We start from the raw sequence: 14,171 nt of genomic DNA on the forward strand, positions 1-14,171 counted from the left end.
ACAGTCATCCAGGCCCTCATCAGCAGCAGACTCGACTACGGAAACACCCTCCAGCGGGAGCCCCGACCAAGCTCATCAAACAACTGCAACGTATCCAAATCTCCTCGGCATGACTGATCCTTGACGTACCACGACACAGCCACATTACCCCCCACTTGAGAAATCTGCACTGGCACCTCGTCAACAAGAGGATATCCTTCAAGCTCCTCATCCATGCACTCAAAGCACTCCACAAGACCGGCCCAGCCAACCTCAACAGACGGCTCTGCTTCTACATCCCCAACCGCCAGCTACGCTGCGCTGACCACTCACTCGCTACCGTCCCACGCATCCGAAGAACAAGCACCGGCGGGAGATCCTTCTCTCACCTCTCCGCCAAGACATGGAACACCCTCCGACTGATCCTACGACAGACCCAAGACCTGCTGACCTTCAGGAGGATACTCAAGACCTGGCTGTTCGATCAGTAGCGCCCCTCCCTCCCCAGCACCTTGAGACCCTCACGGGCATGTAGTGCGCTTTACAAATCATTGATTGATTGATATCAATTGTACTCTGCTTCCACGGGGAGGGGAGTGGCCAAACTGGCAACCAAGATGGCCACACAACATTGAAGCTCCTGTATTGAGTGCCCCAAAAGACAGGGGTTCTATCCACCACTGTACTGCTATATCAGGTCTGCTGACGCAGGGGTGATCCTCCCATTTCACCTAGAAAAGCTCTGTGACCTATGGTAGCTGCCAGATGGTCGTGAAGTACTGGCGAGTTGCCACCGCGCGCCCTTGGAGCCCCGGCGGCGACTCTGGCTGCAGGTGAGCCTGAGGGTGAGAGCGCAGTGGGTACCGACTGACGACAATTATCTGGCAGCTATGAGCTATGATCTGCAGCACCAAATGGATGTTGGGGTGTGCGATGACCTGATTCCGGCCAAGAGAGTGCGGACATCTGGACTCTGGCGACCACAGGCCCTTCTGCGCACGTGGCTTGGCCTTGGGCGTGATGGCAAAGCCCGCACATCAGCAATCAAGCATTGAAATTGGTGGTGAGTGCCTCGGCTCAGATCCTTGCCTCCTCCATCCCTCCTGCAAATCCCTCTATCCGGCATCACCCTCCAATTCTGCTGCACCCTACTACGTGCCCAGGGGGGCTTATTCTGATCCGATGCGGCTCCCCCTGCCTAGTCTTAATGCAGCAGCCTGCATTCTCAACGCGGACTGGCGGCGGCGCCTGGGTGATTCCCACTGGTAACAGGACGGACCAGAAAAGCCGCACTTCACTGCTGTGTTCCTTTTATAGTAGTCTAAGAACATGTGCACATGCAATTCCTGCACCTGCCGTTGTTGGGTGCAAACTGCGTAGCAGATCAGAAAGTAAATGATTATGGAGAGGTGCATCACTAAATTTTCTTTTCTCAATGATATAGATGGACACAATTCCATTGTGTTTGGATTTCCTTTATTTAATCATAAAATGGGCTCTAGCCAACGCGTTTCGTTCAATAAGGATTGAACTTCATCAGGGCTTGTATATTATATGGACAGAAAATGGTCCATTGAAGGGGTGTGGTGATTAATCGGCAAATAAGATTAAAACGCGGAATGCAATAATACCCCAGTGTTCCATGTGTGGGAACCAGTGTCAATTAATGAGCTCAAGGTGTATCATGATGGGGCTCCCTGATAAGGACCCTCCCTTCGTACCTTTGACGCGTTTGTTGGGCGTCCTCTCTCTGAACCAAATTCAAGATCCTGAATTCAGTCCAGAGAAGACGCCCAACACACGTGCCGATTAATCACCACACCCCATCATTGAATCATTTACTGTCCATATATTATACAATCCCTGATGAAGTTCAATCCTTATTGAATGAAATGCTTTGGGCGGAGCCCATTTCATGTTATCATTGAAATAAAGAAAAGGTAATTCATTGGTAACATAGGTCCAAGAGGGCTTGATCTGCGCTTGATATATATAGCCAAATAAAATATATTTACAATGAATCAAAATTGAACTTAATTTTCTGTAATCAGTGGGCATTCTTAACTTTTGGCATATATTCAGCCCTTCTTAACCTACCTTGTCCATTACTTTATTAGTATTTGAAATCTTTGCTGCCCACTTGTCAGAACCCCTTTCAAGGGCCATGGTGTAGGTAGCTGGCTCTGTATACACTATATCCAAGTGAGTTATAGTGTGCACAGAGTCCAGTGGAACCCAAAGGTAGGCAGAGGTAAAGTTAGATAGCACCTCCCTCTCTATTTGTGGTAGTGTGGTCGAGCAGTAAGGCAGTATCAGACGACAATGTTAAGCATTTGTTGTACACACTCAGTCAGCAAATGAATTCACACACTCTAAGACTAAACTTCAGACCAATTGTTTATGATAAAAAATATGCTTTTAGGTATTTTATTACCTAGAACCAAGCAAGCCTGGCACAGGTAAGTGATAAATACTTTGCAGTTAATATACAGTTGTAAATCAGTTTGGATTGGAATTGTAAATGTACTTTGATTTGATTACAGTAGTGTTATTGATAATGCAATGCTTTCATAATAAAGTATATATACTTTGTATAGGATTTTTTGTACAATTACAGGTACGTTACTTTTGAGATTACTTTTCTTACACAGTGTAGTATACATGGATACTGCACGGTTGCATTTCCTATAAACAGGTGAGTAAAATCGTTTTTGTTAGTACAATTTTAAAGAATTTCTTTAGATATTCCAACTCAACACTTAAAAACATTTCAGAAAAAAACAGTCAATGTTATCCTACGGAGGAAAATATTGTAATCGGTTTAAAGGTAAGTACTTTGTTGTGGGAGTTGGTGTTCTAGGGTTAGATTTAGGGGTCCCCCAGGATCATGGATGTACTCTTGTTACTCCTTCAGCGGCACTAGGGTGGCCAGGTGCAGAGTCCCAATGTTATCCAATGGGGGATAAGGGACGTCCGAATGGTGGCTGTTGACGAGCAGGTCACTGGGTTGTTGGAGCAAAACTCCTGGACTTAAGCTCAGGGTAAATTGGGGTTTAGGCCAGCACAAAATTTGCACCCTCAGTGTGTCCGGGTGCAGAGTGCTGTTTTGGCATCGGAAGCCCTGTAGCTTTCAAAGGGGAGTCTCCGGTTTGCAAAAGCACTGTAGGCTTGGGTATGAAGGTCTTCTGGGTGCGACCACTACTTGGAGAGGTAAGTTGGGATGTTGGTGGTTGGTTAGGCACTGTCTGTTGGGCCACCCAAGGCCTCAGAGTGTCTGGTGCAGGCAGCGTCTTTGGGATTGAAAACAGGCGGTCGTCCGGGCTTGTCAAGGTTGCTGGCTGCAGGACACACTTTGTATTCGCTGGAGCAGGTTTGAGGTTGGGACAGGCTGGTAGGGCTGGGCCAAGTCAGTGGGCGTCCCCCTCTTGTTAGCTTCGGCACAGCTGTTAGGTTCTTCTTCTTCTTTTCTTCTTGTATGTTCTTGTGAAAGGAAGCAAGGTTCAGGAGTGCCCCAGAAGACTAGATTTAGGGGCGTTAAAGATAGGTAAAAGGTTGGGACTAATGGGTCCCTTCCCTGGGGTGGGTACACCCCCTATTATGCCACCCTCCAGTGGGAGCGGGGGCATAAGCCTTTCCCTGGTTGGCTGGGTCCCCCATCTGCAAGATGGCGGGGACTGAGAGTTGTGCTTCACCTTTTCTCCCCCTCCTGAGGGGTGGAGTTAGCAGAGGTGGGCACACCTCTCTTCCTCACTTGTTTTTCCCGGCAGGTCTCCGGTCCAAAGTGGGGGTCAGAACCAGTGGGGACAAGTTGCTGAAAGCAGCAAGTGGCCTGGGGAAGCTCACAAAAGGCGGCAAGCCTTTGACTCTTCCCCTTTGTGGACCCTGCCTATCCTGGGGGAGGATGCTTGAAAGCTTGTCCCTGGATGTGCATTGTTTCAGGCCCCCGAGAGCAGCAGCCTCTCAACCCAGGGGTCCTGAAACATGTCTGGTAGTGGTAGCTGAAAGCACATACTAGCCTGGACACTAGTGGTAGGTCATTTTTCAGAGGGCATGTCTAAGAAGCCCTCTGTGTGCTTTTTTTCATTAAATCCCACAATGGTATCCGTGTGGGTTTAATGTGCTCAGAAGTTTGATACTAAGCTTCTCAGTTTTCAGTGCAGCCGCCATTATGGTGCTGGGGAGTTCGTTATGACAAACTCCCAGCAGCGTATACTCTTAATGGCAGCCCTGCACTTACAATGTCTAAGAATGGACTTATGTTTCAAAAAAGAGAAGAGGGGGGACTAGGAGTACCTCTGCTCCTTACATAAGTATCAATTCAAACGGGATTAACTGTTCCATGATTGGGTGCAGTAGTCACCCAAGACAGGGAAAAAGGAAGAAGGAGAAATAAACAGAGTGGACTCTTAGGTTTAAACCCTATGGGATAGAGGCAAGCACACGTCTTGCCTCTTGATGCCCTCACACACACCAAAGGATGTCATGCTTCATCATCAGGCGTTGCTCCTCCGCGGGCCGACGCTGCAATGCCCTACGGGTCCTTCCTTGTGATCTATCACTGAATCAAAGAGCAATCTTTTGAAGTGTAAAGGGAGTCTCTTCCTTTTTTCTTCAGCTCTCAGGAATGCACAATACACATCTGTCTGGGAGATTCCTCTTCTCCTACATGTAGTCACCAGGAAGGCTTTGGCTTCCCGAAATGAAACCCAGAGTCCTCCATATAATGTCCCACTACAGGCACAGTTACCCAGTGCATATTCACAGCACAGTTTAGGTTCAGCACTGTTGCCTCTATGCATTGTACCCTTACATATACACATGCATTGAGTGCTTACCCCGCCAACACCTACACTCAACAAATATGCGCTGCACAAAACATCACCCTTCATATATTGTACTTCGCACTAATACACCCAGCACATGCTCTTGCACACCCACAGCACAGCACTACATCTTTCATGTCATGTATTACCCCAAGAATACATACACTCAGCACATGCATTAATCTCACATGCACTACACCTTACTTCTCTATTCCTGTACTTTACCCTGCGCGCACACAACCAAGCACTCACTACTCCTGTGCTATGCAGCACCCCAACTCTACCGGATGTAGGCCAAGGGTGAATTAAGCAGATAGCAGCAAAGTTTTAAACGATAAGTGAGTCTCACTTCTTGGCTACGACATCACACCGATGAGTGGAGTACACATGATGTGCACTACAAAACACTAAAGTCCCTTCCAAGAGACATCCTACATTAGTATTTTAGCCTCTCTGTTCACATTAGAAGAGTTTTCAGTTTTCACTTTTTCTCATACGTGGGCATATGTGTAGCTAACAATTAACTCAGCCTTTTGTTTTTCTAATAATACATACCCTGTGTTTTGTAGTTGCTTAGAAGTCCAGCAACTGGGATCACTTGACTGATAAACTCAATGTTAAATGTATAGAGAAAGATTTTGATTGTCAAATTGCTGTATTTATATACTTTGTTCCAGCAGCATGATCTCTCGGATGGGGATTTGGATGTTGAACTTGTTGCTGAGGATGAAGTAATCCACCTGGACGGCAGCTGCTCTTCTGCCAGTTCAACGGCAACCAGCAACACTGAGGAGAACGATATTGATGAAGAAACCATGTGAGTTCCTGTTCTGCCAAACATGAAATACAAAACAAATATGCGTGAATGATAAAGTTGACTGTTCAAATTTTTCTTTCAGAAGTGAGCTTAGTATTTCTATCCATTTTAGGGTAGGCAGTACTTGGGGCTTCCACTGGCAAACCTGGTACCACAGGAGATGGTCCTTACCCTTCTGTTTGGCCTTTGCTTTTCTAGGTCTAAGATTAAACTACTTCTAATTCCTTTTCTGTGTCTTTTTCCAATGAGACAGCCTTGTTTTCCTCAATTACTCTCTCTGTCCTCCTCTCCAGTCTCAATCCATCTCTGTCTGTAGCTGCTCTACAGGCCAGACTTTTTGCCCTTGACTCTGTGGAGATGTTAATACAGCAGTCCAATAGATGGTCTCTCCTCCCAGTTGAAAACTGTTTTAGAAACTTTTAGCATTGTTGCTGCTGTCACAATAGTAATAGTCCCTGCCTAACTCCAAAACGGCCACCCCAGTTGATAATCCCTCCTCTAAGTTGACCACCAGTTCAACTTTCCAATGTACTCAGCTGCCCCAGCCGTTTGAACACGGTCTGTGTCTTTGTATGCTTCACTGGTACTAAAATGACTGCTTCCTGTTTACGTTCCACTTGTCTCTGACTCTGAGGCGAATACCACTTGGCCATCCCCAATGGTTTCTATTCTGTTCCTGAGCTCAGCCGGACTATAGCTGTCACTACTCCATACTCCAGCATCTTTTTTTTCAATGTCCACTAACTAAACAGTCTGTGCATTTCTTTGCCCCTTCCGTAGCACGGCCTTCTGTACCATCCAAATGAGAGGAAGCATGGGGAAGTGGGGTGCCTTCTTTCTGATGTTGCCTTTACTTCAGCTCTGTTCTCTCATAAAGATCACACTCATTGTCTGCGACTATGCCTGTACTTTCCTCTAACCTGTTAATCATGTTCTCTGCACATCTGATGTCAGTGCAAACCCCCTTATGGTGCTCGGCCATCTTCGTTAGTAGCTACCCTTGCCACCTAAGCTAAGTCACAGGATAACCATGCTTGATAAGGTCAAACTCTATTGCAGGAAAAATACTGGGTGTGGTCAATCAGCAGCATGCAATAATCCATAAATGTTGAGCTTAAGCAAATTCACCATATTGATGAAAAAGAATACATCCCTTGCTACCAAGAAAGTAATAATGGAAAATTCAGTTTGGCGCACACACTCAAATTGGACTGTTGGGATTCATCCTAGAGTGGCGGGCCAAGACCGGATTCTGTTTTTATATGAAACTAAGTAACTGTGACCCTAGAGCTCTGTGTGGGACAGTATTCTTTATCTATAGACAAGTGCCACAGAATACAATCAAGTAACGACTCAACTTTAGAGATTGGGCGCACAATTATAATTGAGTGATTGAATTGAACTGCAATAGATGATTCTGATAGTCAGTGTTTTAGGTTCCCATATCTGACGCAAGAAACAGTAAACATTCAGGAATCTTCAATATGATTAAGTTTATAATCATCTAATATAGAGCAGTGCTTCTTCATCCAAATAAACTCAGGGATGCATGAAAAGAAAGGAAACCTATGTTTGTAAAACGTGTGGCATTAGATACGCATGCACTGCATACTGTTGCCATCTAGTGTTGTGCTTGGACATTTGCATCTTGTTTTCTTCAAAGAAGCCTTTTGAGCCACAAGGTATAGGGATAGTTCCCTTCGTTGGCAGTGCTCGTGGCCCCTTGCTAAATTATTAGATTTTTGCGTCATGTGAACTGTAGATCACATACTTTGCATACTCCTTCCATCTATTGTTGGGTCCGAATTTTTTCAAGTTGTTTTCCATCGAATAAATCTTTCCAGTCACGAGGTAAGGTGACTCCTCCTTTCGGAGATAGTGCTCATGCTAGATTCTTTTTTTCCGCCATCGGTTTCGGACGTGTATTGCTGTGCTCCGTTTCGTAATCTGTCCTCAGGTTCCCCTTGGTGCTCAATCCGCCTACCCTCGATGGTATTGTTTTGGAGTGCATTCCCTTTTCTCTGCGGTTCGACTCAACATCAAAAAATCTTCAATTTCATGGGCAGCTTTCCGGTCTATCCGCATCGGTCCGGTACCTGGTCGATGGAACAGACTCCGTTCAAATTCTGCCCCCTGTGCCACGCGAACTGTCCGTGTTCTGACCTACATCAGGTGTGTAACTTGTGCTTGCCCCCTGAGCACAAAGAACAAGACTGTGACGCGTGTCGATCCTTCAGATCGAAGAAAACTCTCAGTGATCATCGGGCTCGATGTCTAGAGATGCAGCGGCAGCAGTTGGACGACACACCGGATCTCTTCGGCGAAGACTCCGAATAAGAGGAAGTCTCAGCAGCCGAAGAAGAACTCAGCGGCATTGGACTCTGAGGCAGAGTTGCAGATTGTCCACGAAGACGACGATGTGCCGCAGAGACAAGGGGACATGAGTATGGAAGACTACCTCCCCTCCCCCTTTCCACCGTCCCTAGAAAATCTAAGGTATCAGCACCACCTTTGCCTTCAGGCCAAGGTCAGCAGCGAGACGAAGTTTCCAGTGCTCCGCCTCAGCACCGTAACATTCTCACAAGCCTTCCAGCTCGGGAGCGAGTCGGCCAAAATCGACTTTTGAGCTGAAACCTTCGAGATCTAAACCTAAAATAGGCTTGGAGCTGAAACCTTGGACACCGAAACCAAGGCAGCATTCCTCGTAGCTGAAATCTTTGGCACTGGAAGGATATTCCAGCTCAGCACTGAAAGCTTCAGTGACGAAAATTACATAGCTGCCAGTACCGCAATCGGATCCAAGCATGTACATTTTACGACCCAAATCTGATCCGAAATTGAAAAAACTCTATATTAATCCAGATACTGGACATATTCATGCTAAACCGCCATCCAAACACAAGCTTCTGGATGACGACAGCTCTACAATTCCATTGAAGAAGAAACATGTCTGAACTAGTTCTTTCTACACACTACCATCTCTTACTCCTCCCTCTCCGCCACAATTTGATCTCGTGCACACTAAACCTATGCAGTCTCCTCTACCTCACCCTGATGCAGATGACACTGATGATGACACACAGTCACCAATAGATCCTTGGATGGATTTTACCATCGATCCTCCACAGGATACAGACCCAGATCGTTACACTGACAGACCATCTCCACCGAATGACAATCTGGAGCTTATTGCTAGAGCTCCATAAAGAATCCTTAGAGGAGGATTTTCTCTTTGAAACTCTAGCAACACATTAATCCAGTCAGACACTGCTTATGCTTAAAGGTATGTTAAGGCACACAGATGACATCTTTAAGACCCTGGACATGCTAGGATCCTCACTCCTAGAGTGGATAAAAAATACAACCTTTCCCCAACAGACCCTATATTTATTAAGGGTCAGTTGCCACTGGATGGTGGTGGTATCCAGTGATCGAAAGCGAGCTATTTCTCAAGCCTCTGGGGATGCTCCTCCCCCAGATAAAGAGTCAAACCTAATTGATGCTTCTGGCAAACGTGTAGCTGCACAAGCAGCTAATCATTGGCCTATTGCCCACACCAATGGTCTCCTTGCAAGATACGATAGAGCCCACTGGGACGGAATAGAACAACTTCTACAATTTCTCCCATATGAACATAAGGCCAAAGCACAAGACTTCGTTCAGGAAGGTAAACTCCTTTCCAACAACTACATTAGATGCGCTCTATATGCGGCTGATACTGCAGCTAGAGGGATCAATACAAGCATCCTACTCCGGAGACCTGCCTGGTTATGTATCTCAGAGTTTAAACCTGAAGTACAGCAATCTATTCTAAACATACCCTTTGACAAAAAACATCTTTTTGGCCCTGAAGTTGATCAAGTGCTCAAAGATGAAAATAGATACAGATGTGGAAAAATCCATGGGTGCTCTTCATTCTCCCTCTAATAGGGTTCCTTTTGGCGGGCTTTTTACGGGGGAGGGTCCTAATCCACAAGGAAAGACCAAAACACTTCCTCTTACAACAACCCTTCTCAATCATCCTTTACAAAAGGTTTTTTCAGAGGAGGCCACAGGGGAAACGGTCCGAAGGGTAGAAGTAAAATAAAAACACACCCTGCAATTCCCCTTCCCCAAATAAGCAGTGACTTCCCCACACTGCCCTCTGACTGTTCCACACTTGTCGGAGGAAGACTTCAACACTTGCTCCCCATTTGGGAATCAATAACAAACTACAAATATGAGATTGGAATTATCCAGCGTGGTTATTGCCTGGAGCATACCAACAACCCTCCAAGCATTCCACCTCGATATTACGAATTGTCAACAGACCACCATCACTTGCCACAATTAGAAATGCAATCTCCATTACTCAAAGGGGCTGTAGAACCAATCCCATTTCAGTACCAAGAGTCAGGGGTTTATTCCCTTTATTTTCTAATTCCCAAAAAGGACGGCTCATTAGGACCTATTCTAGATGTCAGAGAATTAAACAAATACATACTGTCAGAGCACTTTCACATGGTGACTCTGCAACAGGTACCTTCTCTTTTACAACTAGGTGACTTCATGTCAACTTTGGATCTAAAAGACCCCTACTTTCATGTTCCAATTCATCCAGCTCATCGCACATACATCAGATTTGTGATAGCAGGGAAACATTACCAGTTCAAGGTACTTCCATTTGGCGTCACAACAGCCCCCAGAGTGTTCACCAAATGTCTCCCAGTAGTAGCTGCTCATCTCAGAAGACCGTGTATCCATGTCTTTCCTTACCTAGACGACTTGCTTATCAAAGTGGGCACTTACCAGAACTGTATACCACACACTCTAGCAACAGTACACCTACTTCATCAGTTAGGTTTCACAATCAATGCACAAAAATCTCATCTGTGCCCGGCGCAAGTGCAATCGTATCTAGGAGCTTCTCTCAACACTCTCAAAGCTTTAGCCTCTCCCAATGTAGCCAGGATTCACAATATTCAACTCAATCAAACATTACCTGCCAGAGTTTTTATGCAGCTGCGGGGAATGATCGCATCCTGCATTGCAATCGTACCTCACGCAAGGCTTCACATGCCTCCTCTGCAGGAATGTCTAGCGTGTCAGTAAAATCAGTCACAGGTTCAATTAACCGATCTAGTGTTGGTAGATGGCTGCACCCATCGCTCTCCGCAGTGGGGGAACCCTAAAAAACTTATCAAAAGGGCGACCCCTCATAGACCCGATTCCACAGACAGTACTGACAGCAGACGCATCTTTAACCGGTTGGGGTGCTCATCTCTAACATCACACGGTACAAGGTCTGTGGTCAGACAATCACAAACGTCTCCACATCAACTACCTAGAACTTCTAGCAGTGTTCCTAGCAATCAAATCTTTCCACACTTAACTTCTATGCAAAACTGTCTTAGTCCACACAGACAACATGACAGCAATGTGTTATCTTCTGAAACCGGGAGGGACACACACTCTCCAGCTGTCCCGCCTGGCACAAAGCATTTGGAATTAGGCAATTCATCACAGAATTTATCTCCTAGCAGACCACCTTTCAGGGGTAGACAATCAAATTGCCAACCTACTCAGCAGACACAGAGAGAAAGATCACGAGTGGGAACTTCACCCCCAAGTTCTTCTTCCCTACTTTCTACAATGGGGATTTCCTCAGATAGATCTGTTTACTACAGTCCACAACACAAAATGCCTAAGCTTCGCATCCAGGTTCCAACACCGTCTATCCAAGGGCAATGCTCTATGGATGAATTGGGCAGGAATATTTGCTTATGCTTTTTCGCCTCTCCCACTAATTCCATTACTGGTTCAAAAGCTCAAACAAACATCCCTCACATTGATTTTAGTCGCACCCACATGGGCTTGTTAAACCTTGGTACACCACCCTGTTAGAACGGTCAGTGGTGCCATATCAAAAGCTACATCTCACACCCAGTCTCCTCACTCAGAGCCATGGAGAAATCGGATATCCAAATCCCTGACAACTCAACCTAGTGATTTGGCTCCTGAAGTCATAGAGTTTGGTTATTTATAATTACCACGAGACTGTATGAATATTCTCAAGGAGGCTAGCAAACCTAATACTAGAGTATGTTATGCAGCAACATGGCAACGGTTTGATATCTATTGTGATAACATCAATCCACTTTATACCTCTATACAAAACATCACTTGTTACCTGTTGAATTTACAGCAATCTAAATCGTCTCACACATCCATCCGTTTACACCTAGCAGCGGTAGCTGCATACTTGCAAAATAGACAACACTTATTCCAGTTCAGAGTACCAGTGATCAAAGCCTTCATGGAAGGGTTAAAAAGGGTGATACCACCAAGGTGTTCCCCCTGCACCAGAGTGGAACCTAAGCAAGGCTAATAGGTCCACCTTTTGAACCAATGCACAAATGTCAGTTGCAATTCCTCTTCTGGAAGGTTGCTTTTCTCATAGCAATAACCTCACTAAGGAAAGTTGATGTAATTTGGAGATTAACTATACAAGAGCCTTTCTTTCAACTTCATAAAGATACAGTGGCTCTTCGAAACACTCCTAAATTTATCCCTAAAGTAGTTTCTGCCTTTCATATCAATCAGTTGAGTTACCAGTGTTCTTTCCTCAACCTGATTCTGTATTAGAGCGAGCTCTACATACACACTTTGTTAGACAAGCTATACTCTATTATGTAGGAAGAACCAAATAATTTTGAAAAACAAAGCAAAATTTGTTGCTTTTTCTCCACCACACAAAGGCAATCCCATATATAAATCTGGTATTGCAAGATGGATTATAAAATGTTGTGCCAATGCAAAAAGAACTTTAAAAATATCCCCTAGAGCATGTTCCACTTGCAAAATAGAGGCTACTGTGTTTATGTCAGGGAATATTCCCCTAGCCGAGCAACATGGTCTACACCGCACACATTCACAAAGCACTATTCTGTAGATGCGTTTGCGAGACATCAAGCAAATGTAGGCTAAGCAGTTCTTAAAATACTGTTTCAAACAACTACAACCACTGCAGGTTAGCCACCGCTTTGGGAGTATACTGCTTTATAGTCTATGCAAAGCAAGTGATCTACAGCTCACAATCCTCGAACGGAAAATGTTGCTTACCCAGTGAGCATCTCTTCTTGGCATGTAAATCTGTAGATTCACATGCGCCAACCGCCTCCCCGGTCTCCTGAAATTGTTGAAGTTCTCAATTTACATCCATACGCATGGACATCTCTATCCTACACTCACCAACTCCGTTCTAACCCTCTGTGGAAAGATAATCTAACAATGGAGTTAATGCCCATGCTCACTATCACCGAAAGGAGGAGTCACCTTACCTCGTGACTGGAAAGACTTCTTCGAAGAAAAACAATTTGCATACATCCAGACCCTACACTAGATGACAGGAGTATGCAAAGCATGTGAATCTACTGCTCTACATGTCAAGAACAGATGCTTACTGGGTAAGTAACATTTTCCTTTATTACCCCCCCCCCCCCTCCTTCTCCCCCACCCTACCTCCCCCAACGTTCGTATTTGGACTCATATTGATCATTATCAATGTTCAGCACAATAGAGCACTTTACCCATGGGCCGGCTCGATTTCCATACTTACAGAAAAACTCATTGAGACGGATCCGGAATCTTTTTTTTGTTTCTACATATCATACATTGAAGACCGAGCTCCTATTGATGCCTCACTGCCATGGCTTCAGCCCCCTCCTGGGGCACTCTGCCCCTTGTCTCAAGAACCTTGTCATCAAGAATGTAAAATCAGTGCTGGAAAGGATGCCCTTCAAGTTCACCTGGACCATCAATTATCAAGCCTGCAATCTCTGCCTCTCCCAAAGCACAATTACGCGACTTGCCGGGCCTACCTCGCCTTCTGGTTGAAGAAGATTCATTAGTACCAACAGAGCGGTGGGGGATACATCGGTGAATGGTGAGGCAGGAGGCCGACACCTAGGACATTTTTGGGGAACACGTCATTGAAACCGGAAAATGCTGCTCCCTCAGAATGCCAACTGTCCAGTCCAGCTTGGAGATAAGCTCCCCCTCTGAGTTTGAGGGAACACATCTGCAAAACCTGGAGTCTTTACAACCATCGAGACTTCAACTGAGTATTGTTGGCACCCACACAAATTACACACATGCGCAGATTTTACCCCCTCTATGGTCAATGAACCGTCCCAGAGGGTCTTGGACTTCGAGCCCAAGTCAAAACAGCCCTTTGGGCCATGGTCAGCACTGACCAAAGTCTTCTGAGCCACGAAGTCTCCCTTCTACATCCACAAAGGTCTTGCAGAAGCCTCAGGCCCCTTTGAAGCCTGGAGGGTCCTCGCACGAAAGCATAAACTCACAATGAAGTCAACATTAGTGCAAACACGAGTCTAAGCGTTGAAGGCTCCCACAGCACCAAAACAACAAGCAACAGGCATTTCCAAGGATTCAGAGCAACTTATCCTCCATCATCTGCAGGAGGAGTGGTTAGATGCTCACCAAAAGCATATGTTCATAGACAGGCAAAAGCTCCACAAGGCTGCTGTCAAAGCCACAGGAGACTCTTTTAA

At 45.6% G+C, this 14,171-nt stretch overlaps 1 protein-coding gene across 6 annotated transcripts in view; it reads left to right on the forward strand.

Moving 5' to 3' along the window:
• Positions 1-14,171, forward strand: part of TRIM37 (tripartite motif containing 37) — a 1,151,903-nt gene that overhangs the window by 612,432 nt on the left and 525,300 nt on the right. For 4 of the 6 annotated variants that reach the window (XM_086954978.1, XM_086954981.1, XM_086954979.1 and 1 more), the window contains exon 16: positions 5,480-5,619. In XM_086954978.1, coding sequence (XP_086811104.1) covers positions 5,480-5,619 — 140 coding nt within the window. The remainder of the gene's footprint in view (positions 1-5,479; positions 5,620-14,171) is intronic. The other 2 variants (XM_086954980.1, XM_086954983.1) reach the window with 1 other exon arrangement.

The sequence above is a fragment of the Lissotriton vulgaris genome, chromosome 2_1 (genome assembly GCF_964263255.1).
Source record: "Lissotriton vulgaris chromosome 2_1, aLisVul1.2, whole genome shotgun sequence".
In the NCBI taxonomy this organism is placed as follows: Eukaryota; Metazoa; Chordata; class Amphibia; order Caudata; family Salamandridae; genus Lissotriton; species Lissotriton vulgaris.